The sequence below is a fragment of the Lolium perenne genome, chromosome 3 (genome assembly GCF_019359855.2).
Source record: "Lolium perenne isolate Kyuss_39 chromosome 3, Kyuss_2.0, whole genome shotgun sequence".
NCBI classification, from domain to species: domain Eukaryota; kingdom Viridiplantae; phylum Streptophyta; class Magnoliopsida; order Poales; family Poaceae; genus Lolium; species Lolium perenne.
The window spans coordinates 33,760,595-33,781,753 of NC_067246.2; the positions used below are offsets into that span (position 1 = coordinate 33,760,595).

Genomic DNA, 21,159 nt, shown 5'->3' on the forward strand with positions numbered 1-21,159 from the left:
GAAAACAGGTTTAGGGGGGGGGGGGGCTAAAACCCTTAACCTGCGGCGGCCTACCGCGACTGAAGGTCCTCCGCCCCAACGGTCGCCTGGCGCCCACGTGGACGGGCCTTTAGTCGCGGTTCTTAAGCAACCACGTCTAAAGGGGGGCCTTTAGTCGCGCTTATTTGGTCGCGGTTGCGCAACCGCGACTAATGGCAGTTGCGTACCGCGACCAAAGGCCCTTTTTCCACCAGTGAGGCCACATCAACTTACATGTCATTGATCTGATATGGGTGGAAAACAGAGGGCATGGAGAGGAGATGGGGAGCACAGTTACCATCTCCGTCGCGCGTGGACACCCGACCTCGCGCCGCTGATATTCAAGCGTGGCCGCCTTGCCAATCTTGAGCGCAGAGAGTGAGAGAGTCAGAATATCGGGGGGTCAGCACGGTCGTGATTAGCTGCGAGGACGGACACGAGCATGGCGAGGGCGGTGGCTGCGTGCTCGCGCGGGCACAGCGGCGTGGGCAAGGTATGGCAGTAGGCAGCCGTGTAGGTCTGCGCTTGAGGAAAAAAAAAAAGAAATGGGGGAGGAGATACATGTTGTCCATCAATCCATGAAAATGGTTCAATCTACACACAATTGAAGAATAGCTGACCTTGGATGTTCACGCGATTCATATACGGAAGATGAAGGGAACAGGTCTGGACGTCACCACAGATGGATCGCAAGGAACCCTGAGGGTGTGTGGCGGCGACAACGTCTAGTCGCATGCCACCGGCAGCGGCGCTCGGAGGGTCTGCAAAATTGGAATGCAACACTCAGAAAAACGTCAAGTTGGAGGCCATGCGTCGGCTAAGGTACTTCCTCTACGCTGGGGCATGTCCTGATGTCCAGAGCAACGACGTCATGGGGCACGTGGGAGTGAAATGGATGGAGCGGTTGCGCTTGAAAGGAAACGTCTGCGGGATTGTGGCGATTAGGGAGAGGGTCTGGGTGGTTAGAGGCGGAGCACTCAACAGGAACACGTTTGATACTCAACATTGGGGAAACCTAAACCATTCGATCGACATAGTTGAAGGGCTGAGATTGTTCGGATCTCCAGCTCTCTTTCTTTTTATATTAGTGGAGACTTACCTTTGGCTGTTGAACATGGCAGGGGGCAGCATATTAACATGATAGCCAAGAGTGCCACAGCTGGTGCGATGGAAGAGGAGGAAGATTGATCCATCATCCTCTTCTCGATTATGTGAAATATGCAACCGACCTATCCAAGCGGCCTTAGGAATTGTAGCCTCAGCCGTTTGTATATAAATAACGAAGCTTATATTGACCAGTACTAGTCTTGCGTTGAAGAATAATTTTGATGGGGATATGCTCGATCTCGCAGGGATGGACTCACGATTATTTCAACGGTCAAAGTCGTCCCTCAGTCAATATACAAGACGTTTGAAATTTCGACTTATACTAGGAAAATTACCCGTGCGTTGCTACGGATTGGTTCGTGCTTCAATCGTTGCTTATCTCCATTGTACAAAAGCTTGGGAACTTTGTTAGTCCATATTTTGAGTAAATTACAAGGAACTACCATAACTAAGGCGAACTCGACTGTCAGTACCGGTTTTGTTAATTTTTTTCAAATCAATACCATCTCTAACGCAGGGAGCAACAAATAGCACTAATTCTCTAGAGACCGCATTTTAATCTTCGCGGCCCCACTGCAAGTCATGACGTGAACTAACGGTTGCCACCCGCTGTTTAGACTAACGACGTGGGCGAATATCAACAAGCCTCTCTCTTTCCATTCTTTTCTAGATGGTGGAGGATGCGAATACGACCGGCGGCGTCCAAGGCGGCGGGAGTGGCAGTGCAATTTTTGTGGTGGAAGTGGCGCTAGAGTTGTCATGGTATCATTTGACCCCCAAAATTAGCCCATTTGTGTGTTGTAGAACGAGAACGCTGTCGTCGTTTGGAACGCGCCGGCATCGGCATCGTCGTTCTCTCCGTCTAGACAGACCTCACCAAGCTTCGAGACCATTTCCTTAGTGCGCGACATGGTTCACTTGCTCTCCCAGACGAATGAATCGACGCAATAGGCCTTCTACTGCCGCCGCGTAGTTCGTCTACCTCCGCCCCCATCCATCGCCACCGGTTTTCGATCTCCCCCAAGCAATACGCGCAGCAGGACGGGCGCGGCCGGGGCATCGCTGGCGCGAGTTTAGGGCGCGGCAGGGGAGAAGCTGGGACGCCCGCGGACGGCATGGATGTGGAGGGGCACGACGCGAGCGAGCCGCGCTCGGCCAGAAGGAGAGGGGCGCCAGGCGGAGATGCGAGCACCGCCAGTCGCCGGAGGTAGGTGGAGGGATGCAATTGAATATTTAGCGAGGCAGTTGAACGTGTTTTTTAGGGAGGTAGGTGAACGGTGTTATTCCCCGGAAGAGATAGAGAGACGAATTAGAAGAACAGAGAATAAAAAATCGGGACTAACAGGTGGGCTCCATCTCCATCTCAACCCCTCATTTAACAGAAGTGGATCGGAGGGATGGCCATTAAGCCATGTCATCAGTCGGGCCATTAAGATTAAAACTTTTTCTACCGTGGTTTTTCTTGATTTGTTGCTCCCTGCCTCAAAGATGGTACCGATTTGAAAAAAATTAACAATACCGGTACTATTACATCGATTTCGTCTCAATTGCGGTAGTTTTTTGTAATTTATTTCCATATTTGGGAGGAACTGGATATAGTGATGCTGCACCCTGAATGTGCTTCTCAAATTGATGGAAAATTGGATGTAAAAGCAGCACATATGTTCGGAGGCTACTGACGGAGAGTTCCAGTACCTTCTAAACATAGCTTATATTGTTTTCTTGGTGATATGACGGAAAACTGAAGTGCTTTATATTTTGAATCTAATGAATATATTGGTATTGCAGGTTCGGCTGATTCTTTCACCTCTACTCATTTTGTTGCCCAGTGCTACCAAATGTGGAGAAGCAAGCCTGTCATTGGCATCCATTGTTGCAAACGGAACGCTGGGACAGATCGAGGCGGAGTCTCGCAACCCACTGACCCACCAGGCCACCACTCACCCCACCGCCCCTGGAAACGACTACCGCACAAAGAAAAAGAAAAAAAGAGACTCCACTCCACCTGTCCACCCCATCTTTTAATCTCAATCTTTGACCTCCCATGGCCACTCTCGATCTGATACCCGCGCGGTCCACCTCCCTCCCCTATCTTCTCTGTCTCATCTCCGTTCACTGCCGTGCTCCGTTCCCCTGGCCGCCGGTGCAGACTCTCCGTCGTCGCAGCTCTAGCCCGAGCATCTACTCGAGATCCATGCCAGCAAATTACCGCATGCTGCCCCGGCGGCGCTTCCACAATCTTCCTCTCGGACGTTCCCCTGCAACCTAGCTCGTGCACCGCTGCCGGCTTCGGCCGACCCTATCCCTGCTACTCTTGTCCTCTGGTCGAGGATACAAGGCACAAGGGTGATAAGGATGGGGGAGGAATGTACCGGCAAGCTTGTTGGGGTGACGGCGCCGCCTCAGCCGCATCGACTGCAGACGGATCTGAAGGGTGGGCTCAGCTGGCGTGGAGGATTCATCGCGGCCGGCGTGCCGGAGTGGCAGAGGATGGGTGGGCACTGGGCGCGGGCGGCATAGGGATTAACGGGGTCGCGGGCGGACTTTTTTTTTTATCGGAACAAAAACGAACCGTTATTTCGCTTTTCACTTACCGGTGGCAATAGATGTAATTATAACTGAAGTATAAGGGCAACAATAGACGGACCAACAAGAAACTCTTTTGCTTTTATTATTAGGTATAGATATGACAATGACATGGCTTCACTTTTGACGGAAGCTCCAGTAGTAATATATAAGGACATGGACAGTTACACATAAGGCTCTGTTTAAAATAGCCAGCTATAGCCAGCTATAGCCTTTCGCGAGGTCTGCGGCTATAGCTAGAGGCTTTAGAGGCTAAAATAGAAATAGCCGTTAATAGCCCGGCTAAGGCTATTTAGTCTTAATTTAGCCTCATAGCCGCAAACTTCCCGCTCAATGGGCCCAAAATTTTGGACCAAAAATTTCAGTCGACCGGCCCATTTGCTTGGCGAAATAGCCAACAAGCTTTAAATTATGGGCATAACTATGTCCTAAACTACGTAATGATGTTGTAATATTTGGACAAAACTATGTATTTAACTATGTGTGAACTATTATGTGTATCTCCTATGTGAAGATGTTATTATGTTGTTAATTTCTGAATTGTTGATATATATATATGACTATATGATGCCTAATTTTTTTCATCATTTAGCAAATCCGCTATATGGCTATAACCCGCTATAGCCCGGCTATAGCCTTTCATAGCTTCAAAAAATTCGCAGCTATCGGCTATAGCCGGCTATTTTAACCAGAGATATAAGGTGGTCTTTTCTTATGCATTCAGTGCAATATAAAAAAGATGAAGAGACATGTTTCTTTTAGTACCATGCATATCAATTAGTGTTTGCATTCTCTAAAACAACGAGGCAAACATTTCCTTCGATGAAAAAAGGACATAATTTATAAAAAAAAACTATTGCACGTGTTAATTATTAAGTGGGTTAACGAGAACCCCCGAAATTTTCACATGACCGGAAACGCAACACACAGGAAGTGTGCATCGTTTGTTGCAGAGGCCAGGGGGAGGGGGGTCTCCCCATTTCGAAAAAAAAAGACACACTAGTCCAGATCAAGCTGTCTCCGGCAGGCGGCGGTTCAAAACCCCATCTATCGAGGTTTGATCAAACGTTTGAGGTTATGAGTTTCAGAAGTTTTCCTTGAGGTGGTTGATGTTCCAGAATTTTAAAATGCTACTAAGCAAATGGCTTTTAAAAAAAATTACGTGAAGATGGTTGATTGAAAACAAGTATATATTCAATCCAAAACGCGTATGCTTGGGAAGGGACTAATGAAAGGGAAACATTAGTTATTTACCAGGGGTCATTTTAAAGTACGAAGCGGAGTAGTTACTTCTGGGAGACATTTAGCTAGGGGCCGAACCATTACCGAGGCAACTTGGTTGCATAACATAATCTGACGAAAAGAAGTTTCAGCGCTGATGTTTTGTCACATAACCCACTAAATATTAATTTTAGATAGGCCCTTAATTACTGCGAAGAACTGAACGTCTTGGTTACATATGTTAGACGTTATGACTTTCTGAAGTTCTCCATGAGGTGGTTAAATAAACCGTCTAAGAAACGACAGATATATGATGGATTAGTTTGTGGCCCACGTGAGATATATTAATTATGTTCCCTGACTTTGTTTCACGATTTACTATGAAATTCTACACTCCTTTCGTTTAAAAATAATTCATGTTCTAGTTTTATCTTAAGTAGACTAATTTGAATTGACCGAATCTGTAAAAACTATATTATACCTAAATATCATTTTATTATACTTCTTCTGTCTTAAAAAGAATGTTTCAGCAACTTAGTCAAAATTTACATGTATCTACACAAAAACTTATCTTGATACATAGACATCTAGATAAAGTTGAGACATCCTTTTCTAGAAAAGGGAGCATTAATTATTGATATTGACACATATTCCTATAACTATGCTCAAAGTTACAGAACTTTGATCTAAGGGATAGGTAGAACAACAAATTTTTTTTTGAAACAGATGCATTGCACTAGAAGAGGATCAAACCGATTGAACCAGGAAGCATATGCTACAGGAGATGCTTATTAGTGTCCATATCTGAAAAGATTTGACCTTATCAATGCTCATGAATGATGGATTTAGGTTTTGGAAAAGAAGAACACTAGTGAATAAAGGACCGATCAGCCAAACTAGTTAGCAAGTTTGGCTGATCGGTCCCTTATTCACCAAACTTTCTTCTTCTCCAAAACCTAAGTCCATCATCCATGGGTTTTGATAAGATCAACTCGTGTCAATATCCCCACCATGCAACAGTATATAGCAACATACCAACAAAAAGCTCTATGATATGAAAATATGTACTCCCTCCAATTCATATTAGTGAATATTAACAGGAGGGAGTAGGTTATGTGTGTAGCACACCTTCGATGGGTCTGTAGTACTGTGAAACACATGATGAGAACCGCCTTAAAGGTTGATCTCCCGCCTCGTATCCTTAGAAATGCTTACTTGCTATTTAAAATTCACGAATAGAATACGATTACCATACAAAATATACTTATAGCTATGAACATCAGCACCCCTAAAACGGTTGGGTGCGTAAGCTATATCTTTCTAGATTCAAGCTCCCCTAAAACATGTATCATAAAATATGATTACCATACATCAGTACCCCTAAAATATGTCTCATACAAAACCGTAAGGGACGTTCAATTCGCCACATCCTGCAGCTGCAGGGTCTTGCGCTGCGGCGCTTCAACTGCCGTCGTCCCCGGTGGCCCTTCGCATGCGGTGGCCCGGCAGCCAACTGGTGGCCCAGGTATCGGCGCCGGAGGAGCAGATGGCGGACGGTCTCCTTCCTGTTGTACTGCGTGCGTATATGCACATCATAATAAGTCAATCCTAGTGGCTAGTACGTGCTATAACGTGCATAAAGCAGGCCCTAAAATATATTAATTACTGCTACTACATGATTAGACTAGTCACAATGGGAAATATCATACACTAGTATCATTCACATGATACTATTTTATGATACTACCCCTACAATGCATAGTATCATAGTATCATCATATTTAATGTTTTGTAGAATCTCAATGCAAATAAGTGTACATGATGTGTTTGCCATTAAATTTTCTAGTTTTACGTGCTATGATACGGTATCATATTATGATACCAGTTCTATCTCTCAACTCATTAATTGGTGCGCCACATCAAGTTTTTGCCAACATGGCATGCATGATACTACTTATGATACTCCCATTGTGGCTAGTTAAGTGATTACTTAACCTTGTAATTACTTACCTCGGATGGCTGATGAGCACCACAGGGAGCACCATATGATTGCAAGGATTACCAAAGCTCCTGCAGTTGTACACAAATATCTCCCCATAACAATGACTGTAATTGTGTAAAGTGTGGAAGAGACTAATGCAGGGGGCTACTTTGCCTTGCCTTGGGAATAACCTCGGTAGTTCGTATATACATATATATAGATCGTCAAGTACTTGTCCCGCAAGGAAGATTCATGTTGATGGAGATTGATTGATAATATATAGACTCGATCTCATGGAGAGCGACTCGCGAAGTACCATTCCAATAGTCCAAGCCGTCCCTTGAACAACACATGCATAGGTACAATTGGAAATCTTTGCCTTCTGACATGGATATGAAACAACTGTTCGAGAGCCCGTAGCTCTAGCAGACTAGAAGCGCCAAGGAGTCCATGTTAATTAAGTGGCGTGGAGACAGACATAACCTCCAATCTTCTAAGAGCTCTAAGCTCCCAGGGTTGCGACGCTCTGTGGTTGCTCCTTCGTTTCCTCCAATCCAGCGGCGACAACTCTACACGAACGGACGCAGCGAACAACTTTTTTCAATCGCGGGTGTTATGCATCGAACCGATTTTGTTTAGACGTTTCAGTGGCAAACCTGAGTCCGTCTCACCTCCCCTCGCTCCCAACCTCTAGATCCCATCCCAAACTTCCCGATCCACCTCCCCACCAGCCCACCGCCGACCCTTCCGTGGTGCATCTTTCCTCGCTTCCCTTTCTTGTTCCTGCGACATGTCTTCTTCCTCTCTCCTGGCCGCCTCCCGAGTAGCCGTCGACCGCCGATACCGTCCCCTCCTTGTTCCTGCAGGTCGCCTCCGCAACCGCGCTATCCAGCCCCGTTGTCTCCGGCACCTGTGCTCGACGGGCGCCCATGCTCGACCCCAACCCCCAGAAGAAACCAGGTCTCCCCATGATGGCTGCGATTTTAGTCCCTGGTGATATTGCTGCTGCTTCAGGAAATGCTATTCAGGTACGCATGAAAAAATTAGGGCTCTGCGCCTTTTCTTTTTCATGTATCTTGGGATCCATCTTAGGATGGAAACGTTGGTTTCCCCTTTTAATATGTTTGCTCAATTACCTTAATAAGCTATGTTTGAACCATGTAAGGTAATTACAGGTGAGAAATATTTTAGAATTTGACCATAGCATACAACAAGGTGCACATATTTGACCCGTGTTCAGTTTACAGCCCGCGTGTAAGTTTGATCAATATGACCACTACCATGCGTGTAAGTTTGATCATATGAACCATGGTTGTCAGGTGGTGTCTAGCGGTTTTTTGATTTGTGAAACAGTGGAAGTAAATGGTTTATAAAATATTATGGAGTGATTTTTTTACCCAGATCGTGTCTCCCTGCTCCCTGTAGACGCTTTGGAGCAGCATGGCCATGGACATGCTGATGTGGCCTCTCGCACGGGCCCTGCCATGGGCTTCCTTCTGCAGCTCCTCAACCAACACAACAGGGTCACCACTGGTCAGTAGTCAGTACCCTGCCCAGTTCTGTTGAGACGATTGCCCTAGCAAATTGTGTCGCACCACACTTTCATGGGCAAGGTGAGAGTCCAAACAATAACATATATTTCGGATAAGAGTTAGATTGCAACTAACAATTATAATCCATCTGCAAATATTTTATGCATGGGTGATCCGTAAGGAATTTTTTCGAGATTGGTCCATGAAGGTTTTTGATTGATGTGTTCACATGTTTGGGGATTAAAGAAAGGTAGATTGATGGTTCGTTGGGGGCAGTACCCGTGCAAGCATAATCTACCAATCTGTTATTATTTGTGTTTAATTGTGTTGGGACAATCTAAATCTGAACATTAAGATGTTCCTGTAGTTAGGCTTCAGAAAGAAAAAAAGTGACTATAGTGCCGGGAACAAGTGATATAACCTGGTATTACTTTGATACAACACCATGAGTTACAGCTGTTCAGGTTTCAAATGTTGACACCCAAGGTTTTGGGATGATTATATATTAACATGGCCATGGCCAAACATAACAGAAAATTAAGGTTATATATCTGCTAAATTTGTAAAATAATGAGATATTACTGTATGGAACAAAACAGTGGAATATAATTTGCATGTTAGTGATGCCAAACCAAACTGATGATATCATTTGCTACAATCTAAAATCTTGCTCTTATGTACTTGAAACCTTGCACTCAATGATGCCCATTATTTTCCTATCGTCGACACTTGAGAATTGTTTTGCGAGTAGTTGTGCTCATAAATCCAACCCCCCTTTTGTCTGATGAAAATTGTGATTATCTTGGTTAGTTCATTCATAACCATGCTACAGTTAAAGTGACGTTTTTATTTGTATATATTTAGCACCAAATAACATTTTTTTCACCAGCCCTCGAATAATCAAATTTTGGAGCTACATATGTCCTTTTAGATGGGGATGCATTGGACAATTAAGAATGTAGAATGGGGACAGTTCTTAATTATACCATTTATTTTCTGCAACAATCCTTTACACTAATTGTGCAGAATATTTAGCCAGTTGCTATGTCCTACAATATGTATACTGTGTGTGTATGTGACTATACTAAAAAGATGTGTTGTTGTGTTTATCAGCAATGCGGATCGCTTGCCAAATTATATAGCAATTGTGGATCTGTTGGTGATTGTTTAAGGAACACCAAGGCCCAAATATGGCATAATAGCATCCTGGATAAAACAAGCCAACTTTTGTTTGAACTGAATGCAAATATCGAAAAAAATGTGTTAAGAAACACTTCTCCCTGCATTGCCTAAGATGAAAGCTTAGGCGAAAATTTTCCCTCAAAAATAACTTAGGCGAAATGATTCTTGAACACTTTAAATCAAGAGGAGCTGCAACCCGTGATTATAAATAGTATCAACTATGTAATGTGTGAGGTAGCTAAAGATCAATATGCTACCACTTGGTCATGGAACGTTTGTGCTGAAACTTAAGAATACACATATTTTTCTATTTGACAAAATTGTAGCCTTGTGAGCCTTCTAGCATAACTTCTTTGATGACCTATTTACCATTAGTGTATTCTACATGTCTTCAATGTCCAATAAAATCCCTTCATTATTCTAGATTGCTCGGACTGGAGGAAGAATTGCCGGAAGCCTGGAACGAAGCTTAGGTCTCATTCAAGAGGGTGGAAACTCTCGTGACTGTCAGTTCTTCCTTCATGTCTTTGGCAGGCTCATGATAGGTGATTAATTGTAATATTTTGGTTCATCTTTATTTATCATTATGTGTGCCTTACAGAAAGACCGATGAACACTTTGCATGCATAGAGAAGTGGGTTTCTTTTAACGAAAAGGTTGACGAAGCGACTTTTCATTGCATTAAGAAGAGAGAGGGTACAAGAGTACCAGGTACAATTTCAACACGAAGCAGCAAAGATATACCACTTCAAAAAGCGGAAAGCTAACAGTGTCACAGCAAAACAAAAAGAGGAGAAAAGAAGCATGCAATGTCTTAAAATGAATGATTTTATGCTTATGTTGGATATTCAGGCATGCTAACACGTGCAACCCGATCAACTCCGTGCGATATGATTGCTCATGGGCAGACTGTTTTGAATAATTTTCACGTGTATACTCTTGAAAGGAATTAATTTTGTGTTTGTGCTTGACATGCAAACATGTGTAATATCATCCAATTAGGTCAATAAATTACATGACATCCCCTTATTTGCTCAGGGTTCTTACCAGCTGGTGCCGCTGTTTAGTAAATGTTGGACATAGAGGCAGGACTACAGAAGGCAAAGATCAAGAACGAGGATCCAGGGCATTCACGAGTTGGCAAGGTGATCGCCGCCTGATCAGGAAGTGGTGCGGACGGCAGAAATTATTTTGAAGAGAATATCTCCGGTATTCCTTTCCACACAATAAAATGCTTGACAATCCTTCACGCAAAAGGTGAAGGCGCAAAGTAGGCAGTTCAGTTCTAGCTGCTTAGGGAGGCAAAAAAAAAACCTAGACATCACACTCATTGCATATACCATCAAACGTGAACGACCATTGGAACTTTGGAAGGCAGCGATGCTTTTTTTAAAAAAAAATTAATGAACAACTAAAATGAGCTATGATATGAAAAATTGACGAAAAAAGAGGCGTGAAAAAAATTAAATGGTAACAACAGAAAACGGGCGTGGCAAAGCGAGCCAGGTCCTTCTAGTAGCTTTCAAAGGGAAAGGTGGTTCACATATGACCCATGGACTTTTTTTATATATACTCGATCCCACCCTTTAAGAATACCAGTACGTTTAGCTGTTATGTTAAGACAAATTATTCCAAGTTTGGTCAACTTTATAGAAAATATAGCAAAGACAAATTATTCCATGTTTGACCAACTTTATAGAAAATATACCAATGCTTATAACAAAAAATACTATATTATGGATCTTCAGATGGATTAATTGGTATTAATTTGGTTTCATACATTTCTATTTTTCTATATGGTTTTTCAAACTCAGAAAAGTTTGACTCGGGATAAAAGTTAACCATACACTTTTTCAGACGGAGGAAGGTACATAGTAGATTTGGCTTACTTCACCGGTGGTCAAAGTTCAAAAACTTGGACTAAACACATGTGCCAAAACCAACATATTCTGGTTAAGTACTAAGAGAAATTGTTAAGAAATTAGGTATCGATGATAACTTGCTGCATTTGATACTCTGGATGGGAGTAGGATGGTTATACCCAACCCACCTTGGATCAAAACCCGAGTTAAGGTGTATTGTTGTATTGTCCGTCTCCTTAAAGATAGCCTGAGTAGTCCTTCCGCGAAAATAACATAAATATTTATTTATAAATTGACATGAATAGCAAATTAACAACACCAAAAATAACAACCACCAAAAAAACCTAAAAAACGACACGCCCTGGACTCCTAGAGGAACAACACAGCAGAGAGCTATCCCTTTCTAGATTCCAGCTGAGAACATCAGAACCCCTATTCTCATACAAAAATCGTAAGGGCCGTTCAATTCGCCACATGCTGCAGCTGCAGGGTCTTGCGCTGCGGCGTTTCAACTGCCGTCGTCCCCGGCGGTGGCCCGGCGCATGAAGCGGTGGCACGACAGCCAACTGGTCGATTCTCTTCCGGCGCCGGAGGAGCAGATGGTGGACGGCCTCCTTCCTGCTGAACTGCATGCATATGTGCACATCATCATAAGTTACTCCTCGTACGTGCTAGACGGCCATGAATCCGGCCGGCCCTAGAATATATTACTGCTACTACGTGATATTACTTAACCTTGTAAGTACTTACCTCGGATGGCCGACGAGCATGACAGAGAGAAGCATATAATTGCAAGGATTGCCAAAGCACCTACAGTTGTAGACGAAGATCTCCCCATGATCCTCTTCTAAGTTATGTGCTTCTACGTAACAATAAGTCTGTATAAGTGTGTAACGTGTGACACTAACGCATGCGGCCTCTTTGCCTTGCCAATATATAGAGTCCATGAAGTACTAGTCCTGCACGGAAGATTCATCTTGATGGAGATAGATTGACAATAGGCTCAATCTCATGGGTAGCAACTCGCCACGTATGGTTCCAATAGACCAAGCCGTTCCTTGGGCAACATATATGGACATTTGGTGCTGTCCAACATTGACATGAACGAACTGTTTGAGAGCACCTAGGTCTAGCAGACTAGCACTTCGACTTTGTTGAGTCCAAGATAATTACACGGTGTTGGGCTCGATAGAACCTGCAGTATATAGCTTTTCACATATGTCCCACTAACCTCTTTTTATATATACTCACTCCCTTCAAGAATAAGAGTCTTTTTTAAGGAGTGCGTTAGCTCTTGTGTTAAGTCAAACTATTTCCAAATTTGATCTAATTTATAGAAAATATAGCAATTCTGACAACAAGAAATTACTATATTATAAAACTTCATTTTAAGATGGATTAAGTGATATTAGTTTGGAGTTATACATATTCGTACCTTTTTATATATAATTTATCAAATTTAGAAAATTTTGACTTAGAGCAAAAACTATATGAACACTTATTCCGATGGAGGGTGTACTAGAAGCATTGGCTTACTTCACTGGTGGTCAGAGTTTGAAAACTTTGAATAAAGACATAGTTCCAAGCCATCACTTTCTGGTGAACTACTTAGAGAAATTATTAAGAAATTAGGTGTGAAACATAACTCGCTAGCTATGTTGGATACGTTGGATGGGGAAAAAATTCTATGGGGACGGGCCGCACCATCTCCCTCATGGGGCCCCTCCTTGGATTGTGACACGTAATCTTCTGGCACCGATCTCAAAGCCCCCTCATCTTCCTTCTGCCTTCTTACGGTGTATCACGATACGGCTGTACCCAATACGAAAAAAAGATACGGCTGGAGTAACTGTAAGCCGAAAATTAAGGGACATGATTGTTGATCGGAAGAACATGGCGCATGAAAACCATCCGCCACCGGCACCGACTTTCACCATCCAGTACACCGACGTTGCCGCAGCCGTTGTCCTGTATTCACATCATGAGTTGATGCTGATCACGAGCCGACAACTCCTATGTCCATTACAGCGACGCTGCCGACGGCGTACAGCATGTTCCTTCCTTTTCGCTCAATTCCCACGATCATGTTCCCATCTTCATGCCCCGTTGCAATGAGAAGGCATGCAAGCATCAGCTGAACAATCTTCCATGGCAAGGCTGCAATCAATTCACATGGTTCTTATTTGTTCTAACTCGCCACCAATTCACCACAGGAGGCGACGCCGCGACGGAGCCAGGAAAGGCGGCGGTGGGGATACGGTGGCCTGTCGTTGCCGCTTCCACGATGATCCACGATGCCGTGAGGTGATTATGAATAGTTAGAAGACAGGGAAGAACACGCGACTAGAATAGATTCTTGACTCTACTCACCGCCGTAGAGGGAGGGCTGCCGATTCGATGTGCAGTTTTCTCGTTTGCTCACACATGAACATGAACGTTACAAGTACAACCATATTCTGCCTGATACTTCGTACAAAGGGAGTGGGGGAGACGAGGGGGCTTCGAGATCGGTGCCAGGAGATGACGTGTCGCAATCCAAGAAGGGGCCCTATGAGGAAGATCGTGCGGCCCATCCCCATAGAATTTTTTTTGGGGAAAAAATTCTATGGGGACGGGCCGCACCATCTCCCTCTTGGGGCCCCTCCACTGGTAGAAAAAGGGCCTTCCATCCGTCCCCATTAGTCCCCAAAATATACGACCCGTGACTAATGAGATCTTTAGTCGCGGTTCGGGAGGCGAACCGCGACCAAAGGCCTGGGTCCAGGGCGCTCGGTGGCCAGCTGGTGCACGGGAGGGTCTTTAGTCGCAGTTGGCCAGGCCAACCGCGACTAAAGGTGCCCGAAGGCCTTTAGTCGCGGTTTGCCAGGCCAACCGCGACTAAAGCCCCTCCCCTATATATACCCGTTCAGCACACTCACCTAGCCATTTGGTGCCACTTTCTTCACCATCTTCACAAGTGGGTGGTTGGTTTGATTTTGGTTCCTCTTATACATAGAAGGTGTTCGATGAAATGCCCGAGAGATAGAAAGAAACATGATATGAAGTGTCCGAGCCACACTTGAGCTTTCTCTTTTATTTTTCCTCGATCGCGATTAGCAACTTGAACCTTTCATGTGTCATTGATAAAATATGCATGTGTGTAGTTCATTGTTTAATTTCTATTATTTCTAGCTAGTTAGTTTAACAAATGCATGATGGTTAATTATATACTTTATATAATAATAATGCAGATGAATCGGTAATGGATGTACGGTAACCGACTCTCCGGCGAGTTCACTACGGGTTTGAAAGATTTCCTCGTAGTGGCTAATGCGAACAAGCAGGGGGGTTTTGTTACCTGTCCATGTGTTGGCTGTAAGAATCAGAAGGGTTACTCTTCCTCAAGAGAAGTTCACATGCACCTGCTTCGGCACGGTTTCATGCCAAGCTATAATTGTTGGACCAAGCATGGAGAAATAGGGGTTATAATGGAAGAAGATGAAGAAGGGGATGATTTCATCGATGACAACTATCTTGATCATTTCGGTGATACTTTCATGGAGGATGCTGAAGGTGGGGAAGGTGAAGGGGAAGGTGAAGGGGAAGGTGAAGGGGAAGGTGAAGAAGAGGCACGTGATGAGCCCGTTGATGATATTGGTCGGACCATTGCTGATGCACGGAGACGCTGCGAAACTGAAAAGGAGAGGGATAATTTGGATCGCATGTTAGAGCATCACAAAAAGTCGTTGTACCCCGGATGCGATAATGGTGTGAAAAAGCTAGGCTGCACGCTGGATTTGCTGAAATGGAAGGCACAGGAAGGTCTATCTGACTCGGGATTTGAAAATTTGCTGAAAATGATGAATAATATGTTTCCAAAGAATAATGAGTTGCCCACTAGTACGTACGAAGAAAAAAAGGTTGTCTGCCCTCTAGGTTTAGAGGTTCTGAAGATCCATGCATGCATTAACGACTGCATCCTCTATCGCGGTGAATACGAGAATTTGAATGAATGTCCGGTATGCACTGCATTGCGTTATAAGATCAGAGGCGATGACCCTGGTGACGATGTTGAGGGCCAGAAACCCAGGAAGAGGGTTCCCGCCAAGGTGATGTGGTATGCTCCTATAATACCACGATTGAAACGTCTGTTCAGGAACAAAGAGCATGCCAAGTTGTTGCGATGGCACAAAGAGGATCGTAAGTCGGACGGGGAGTTGAGACACCCCGCAGATGGAATGCAATGGAGAAAGATCGACAGAGAGTTCAAAGATTTTGCAGCTGACACAAGGAACATAAGATTTGGTCTAAGTACAGATGGCATGAATCCTTTTGGCGAGAAGAGCTCCAGCCATAGCACCTGGCCCGTGACTCTATGCATCTACATACTTCCTCCTTGGTTGTGCATGAAGCGGAAGTTCATTATGATGTCAGTGCTCATACAAGGTCCGAAGCAACCCGGCAACGACATCGATGTGTACCTAAGGCCATTAGTTGATGAACTTTTACAATTGTGGGGCAGACCTGGTGTATGTGTGTGGGATGAGCACAAAGAAGAGGAATTTGACCTACGAGCGTTGCTTTTCGAACCATCAACGATTGGCCTGCTCTTAGTAACCTTTCGGGACTGTTAAATAAGGGATACAATGCATACACACACTTCTTACATGAGACTGAAAGTGTATATTTGCCAAATTGTAAGAAGAACGTGTACCTTGGGCATCGTCGATTTCTTCCGAAAATTCATAACGTAAGAAAGAAAGGCAAGCATTACAACGGCAAGGCAGATCACCGGCCGAAGCCTGCGGAACGTACTGGTGCTGAGGTATTTGATATGGTCAAGGATTTGAAAGTCATCTTTGGAAAGGGTCCTGGCGGACAATCAGTTCCGCAGGGAGCTGACGAGCACACACCCATGTTGAAGAAGAAATCTATATTCTGGGAGCTAGAATATTGGAAAGTCCTAGATGTCCACTCTGCAATCGACGTGATGCATGTTACGAAGAATATTTGCGTGAACCTCCTAAGCTTCTTGGGCGTGTATGGGAAGACAAATGATACAAAGGAAGCACGGAAGGACCATCAACGTTTGAAAGAAGCTAATGACCGGCATCCGGAATGGTTTCAAGGTCGTGCCAGCTACGCTCTTACCAAAGAAGAGAAGGTCATCTTTTTTGAATGCCTGAGCAGTACGAAGTTCCCGTCTGGATTCTCGTCGAATATAAAGGGAATAATAAACATGGCGGACAAAAAGTTCCAAAACCTGAAGTCTCATGACTACCACGTGATTATGACGCAATGCGATCTCTCAGAAGGTAATCAATCCAGAAGATCTACCACGGCTACAGAACGATGTGGTCCAATGTCTTGTCAGTTTCGAGTTGGTGTTCCCGCCATCCTTCTTCAATATTATGACGCACCTCCTGGTTCACCTAGTCGAAGAGATTTCCATCCTCGGTCATGTATTTATACACAATATGTTCCCCTTTGAGAGGTTCATGGGAGTATTAAAGAAATATGTTCGTAACCGTGCTAGGCCAGAAGGAAGCAATGCCAAGGGCTATGGAAATGAGGAGGTAATTGAGTTTTGTGTTGACTTTGTTCCTGACCTTAAGCCGATTGGTCTTCCTCGATCACGGCACGAGGGGAGACTAAGTGGAAAAGGCACGGTCGGAAGGAAATCAACGATATGTATGGAAAGCCATTCTATGACTGAAGCACACCACACAGTTCTGACCAATTCCAGCTTGGTGGCTCCGTACTTTGAGAAACACAAGAATATTTTACGCTCGGACAACCCGGGGAAGCCTGAATCCTGGATTAGGAAGGCCCACATGGAGACTTTCAGCAGTTGGTTGAGAAAACATTTAATGAATGACAATGATGTTGGAGATCAGATGTACATGTTGGCCAAGACACCATCTTCGACTATAACGACTTTCCAAGGGTACGAGATAAATGGGAATACATTTTACACTATCGCCCAAGATAAAAAGAGCACCAACCAAAACAGTGGTGTGTGCTTTGATGCAGCAACCGAGAATGGGCAAAAGGTCACATATTATGGTTACATAGAGGATATATGGGAACTTGACTATGAACCCTCCTTTAAGGTCCCTTTGTTCCGGTGCAAATGGTTCAAGCTAACAGGAGGTGGGGTAAAGGTGGACCAGCAATACGAAATGACAATGGTGGATTTCAACAATCTTGGTTACCTTGACGAACCATTCGTCCTAGCGAAAGATGTCGCTCAGGTTTTCTATGTGAAGGACATGAGTAGCAAACCGAGGAAACAGAAAGATAAGAAAACGATCAGTACATCATGCGATGATCCAAAGCGCCACATTGTTCTTTCAGGGAAAAGAAACATCGTGGGAGTGGAGGACAAGACAGACATGTCAGAAGATTATAATATGTTTGGTGAAATTCCGCCCTTCAAAGTGAACACCGACCCAAGCATTAAGTTAAATGATGAGGATGCTCCATGGATACGGCCCAATTGTAAGCAAGCAGGGACACAAGGGAAGAAATGATGTGTAATAATTTATTGTACCAAACTTTGTTGAATGGATCATGTGAATTATATTATCTGTGATGTGTTTGGTGTCCATTTTCGAATGATTCGATTGATTCGAGATACCACTGATGATACATGAAATTTGGAGTGACTTAGTCATACTCCTGCCTAGGCGTATAATATACATACTCGTAGTCTTCATAGTCGCCGCCTTCTAAGTTGTCGCCGTTGTCGTCGCTGCCTTCGTCGTCGCTGTCGTCGGGCGGCGCTCGTGGCTCGAACTGAGGGTAGCGAAGGCGGGGGATATCGCCGGCCGTGATGTAGTCCATGACGCTCTGTAGAGTCCGGCCGTACCACCATAGCCGACGGCCGGCCTCGTGGAAGTTCCCAGGAGGCAGACCGTCCTCCTCATACCTGGCGAGCGCCCTGTCACGCCGATTGATGAAGAAGGCGTCCCAATTATGCTGGTTATCGGGATGCCAGCGGGGATTCATCCGCTGCTCCGGCGTGAGATCGAGGTAGTATTGGTTCGTGATGGCCACCCGGCGCTGATAACGCGTGAAGCACACGTCCGTTGGGAACCCCAAGAGGAAGTTGTGATGCGTACAGCAGCAAGTTTTCCCTCAGTAAGAAACCAAGGTTATCGAACCGGTAGGAGTCAAGGGCCACGTGAAGGTTGTTGGTGACGGAGTGTAGTGCGACGCAACACCAGGGATTCCAGCGCAAACGTGGAACCTGCACAACACAATCAAAATACTTTGCCCCAACGTAATAGTGTGGTTGTCAATCTCACCGGCTTGCTGTAAACAAAGGATTAAATTTATGGTGTGGAAAATGATGTTTGTTTGCGAAGAACGGTAGAGAACAATGATTGCAGTAGATTGTATTCAGATGTTAAAGAATGGACCAGGGTCCACAGTTCACTAGTGGTGTCTCTCCAATAAGAAATAGCATGTTGGGTGAACAAATTACAGTTGGGGAATTGACAAATAGAGAGGGCATAACAATGCACATACATATCATGATGAGTAATATGAGATTTACTTAGGGCATTACGACAAATTACATAGACCTCTATCCAGCATGCATCTATGCCTAAAAAGTCCACCTTCGGGTTAGCATCCGCACCCCTTCCAGTATTAAGTTGCAAACAACAGACAATTGCATTAAGTATGGTGCGTAATGTAATCAACACAAATATCCTTAGACAAAGCATTGATGTTTTATCCCTAGTGGCAACAGCACATCCACAACCTTAGAACTTTGTGTCACTGTCCCAGATTCAATGGAGGCATGAACCCACTATCGAGCATAAATACTCCCTCTTGGAGTCACAAGTATCAACTTGGCCAGAGCCTCTACTAGCAACGGAGAGCATGCAAGATCATAAACAACACATATATGATAGATCAATAATCAACTTGACATAGTATTCCATATTCATCGGATCCCAACAAACACAACATGTAGCATTACAAATAGATGATCTTGATCATGATAGGCAGCTCACAAGATCTAACATGATAGCACAATGAGGAGAAGAACCCATCTAGCTACTGCTATGGACCCATAGTACAAGGATGAACTACTCACACATCAGTCCGGAGGCAATCATGGTGATGTATAGTCCTCCGGATGATGATTCCCCTCTCAGGCAGGGTGCCGGAGGCGATCTCCTGAATCCCCCGAGATGGGATTGGCGGAGGCGGCGTCACAGTAACTTTTCTCGTATCGTGGCTCTCGGTGACAATGGATTAACTTATCAATGCCTACGGGTTGTAGACTAGGGTTTAGTTAGAAGTAGAGGGCAAGTAGATCTCAAAGGTTTCAGCTGAAAAGTACTCGACGATATGAAAACTAGGGTTTGTGAGACAATGATTCGATGCTTTCTTTGTCCCTCAGCTCCCCCTTATATAGGAGGTGGAGCCGAGGGATTCGTGATGTACAAGTTACAGAGTCCGGGTAGGTTTCTAACTCCTCCCGCAATATTACAAGTGTTCTCTCCTAATACAACTCTAGCTTTCCTTAACTAGCAAGTTGGGCTTCCGAATTCTTCTTATCCTTCGGGTCGTGGGCCTTTAGTAAACCCCGGGTACCTTCTTCGGCAGGCCCATTGGGGATGCCTATGTCAGTAGTCCCCGAGATTTTGCTTGAATCGTAGAGTCAGGGAAAATCTCCACTGTTATATTTACTCGATAACTTCGAACTTCACCATATCTCTTTGCGTATGAATTTCTATATTGTACAGGGATAATGGTAGTTGGGGCTAGTTCATCTGACGGATCAGGTACTAGTTAACTGCTCTAGTGGCAATCCGCAAAAACCTACTTCAAGATCACGTCCCTGGACATGATCTCGGGATACTGGTGTAAACTTTGACAGGTGCCGTTAAAGGTCTTACCATTATGTCAAGTCCCAGTCATATTTATTGGGTACCTAACGCGTCCGTTAGGATTTTTCTTCGTATCTGTTGATACGGAAAAAAGTAGCAAACCGACGTCAGAGACGGCGCCACGCCACACAGAACGGATCTGGGGTCTTACCTTCGCAAAGTTTTGCGGCATTCAGAAATTGTTCACAACTTTGGCGTTCTGAGAATATATTGTCGAGTGCTTATTCGGCTGTTGGAATAGCACATTTTATTGAGTCAGCGGATGACTTATATTTCTCTCCCGATGGGAGTATATGTAGAGTTATTTATAACTCGAAATATACTCTCTTGTCCTTCTTTCTTTCTTCTTTCCCCTTTTTTTATAATTTCATCGGGTATGCGAACAGCGTTCCCGATGGGAGTAGCCCCCGAGGCTACAGCCAAGGACTTGTGCTTGGGTGTAGGCTCCACGCCTTATGTCGCTATATTTTCTTTCTCTCTCGTAATTTTTAAATCTCTCGGGTGCGCGAACAGCGCTCCCGATGGGAGTAGCCCCCGAGGCTATGAGCAAATATTTGTATTTGATCATAGGCTCACGCCATTTCTATTTTGTCTTTCTCGATTTTTTTTTATATTTTTCCAAAGTAGCCCCAAGCATTTGATCATAAAGTTGTATTTGATCATAGGCTCTCAAAATGGTACATAATCTTCTACTGTCGCCTTTTTATGAAGCTATTGAGTCGAGATTTCCTCTTGACAAAGTGACATCACTGCTGACGATAACCACGACCACTGGTCCTGGA

At 44.4% G+C, this 21,159-nt stretch overlaps 1 protein-coding gene and 2 long non-coding RNA genes across 5 annotated transcripts; 1 reads left to right on the forward strand and 2 right to left on the reverse strand.

Moving 5' to 3' along the window:
- Positions 1–6,080: 6,080 nt before the first annotated feature.
- On the reverse strand, positions 6,081–7,397 carry LOC127340770 (uncharacterized). The gene is made up of 2 exons (XR_007874866.1): positions 6,943–7,397; positions 6,081–6,505 (listed from the first exon to the last, which is right to left on the reverse strand). It is a non-coding gene; the product is annotated as an uncharacterized lncRNA (long non-coding RNA).
- A 144-nt stretch (positions 7,398–7,541) lies between these two features.
- On the forward strand, positions 7,542–11,282 carry LOC127340768 (uncharacterized). 3 transcript variants are annotated; one of them, XM_051366517.2, is made up of 4 exons: positions 7,542–7,941; positions 8,339–8,446; positions 10,052–10,172; positions 10,666–11,282. In XM_051366517.2, exons 1-4 carry the CDS (start codon positions 7,843–7,845, stop codon positions 10,692–10,694), a joined length of 357 nt encoding a protein of 118 aa, XP_051222477.1. In that variant the 5' UTR covers positions 7,542–7,842; the 3' UTR covers positions 10,695–11,282. The 3 variants fall into 3 exon arrangements, 2 of the variants coding, with proteins under 2 accessions (XP_051222477.1, XP_071683943.1); XR_011754731.1 differs by lacking the exon at positions 8,339–8,446; XM_071827842.1 differs by lacking the exon at positions 10,666–11,282 and having other exon boundaries at positions 10,052–10,282.
- A 465-nt stretch (positions 11,283–11,747) lies between these two features.
- LOC127340769 (uncharacterized) lies at positions 11,748–12,383 on the reverse strand. The gene is made up of 2 exons (XR_007874865.2): positions 12,240–12,383; positions 11,748–12,115 (listed from the first exon to the last, which is right to left on the reverse strand). It is a non-coding gene; the product is annotated as an uncharacterized lncRNA (long non-coding RNA).
- Between the last annotated feature and the right edge of the window lie 8,776 nt (positions 12,384–21,159).

Excerpts from the sequence above, each read along its gene's own strand:
- LOC127340768 (XM_051366517.2), top strand. The coding sequence starts at position 7,843 with ATGCTCGACCCCAACCCCCAGAAGAAACCAGGTCTCCCCATGATGGCT. Across the intron at positions 7,942-8,338 it reads CTTCAGGAAATGCTATTCAG|ACGCTTTGGAGCAGCATGGC; the intron begins GTACGCATGAAA and ends TGCTCCCTGTAG. Across the intron at positions 8,447-10,051 it reads ACACAACAGGGTCACCACTG|ATTGCTCGGACTGGAGGAAG; the intron begins GTCAGTAGTCAG and ends TCATTATTCTAG.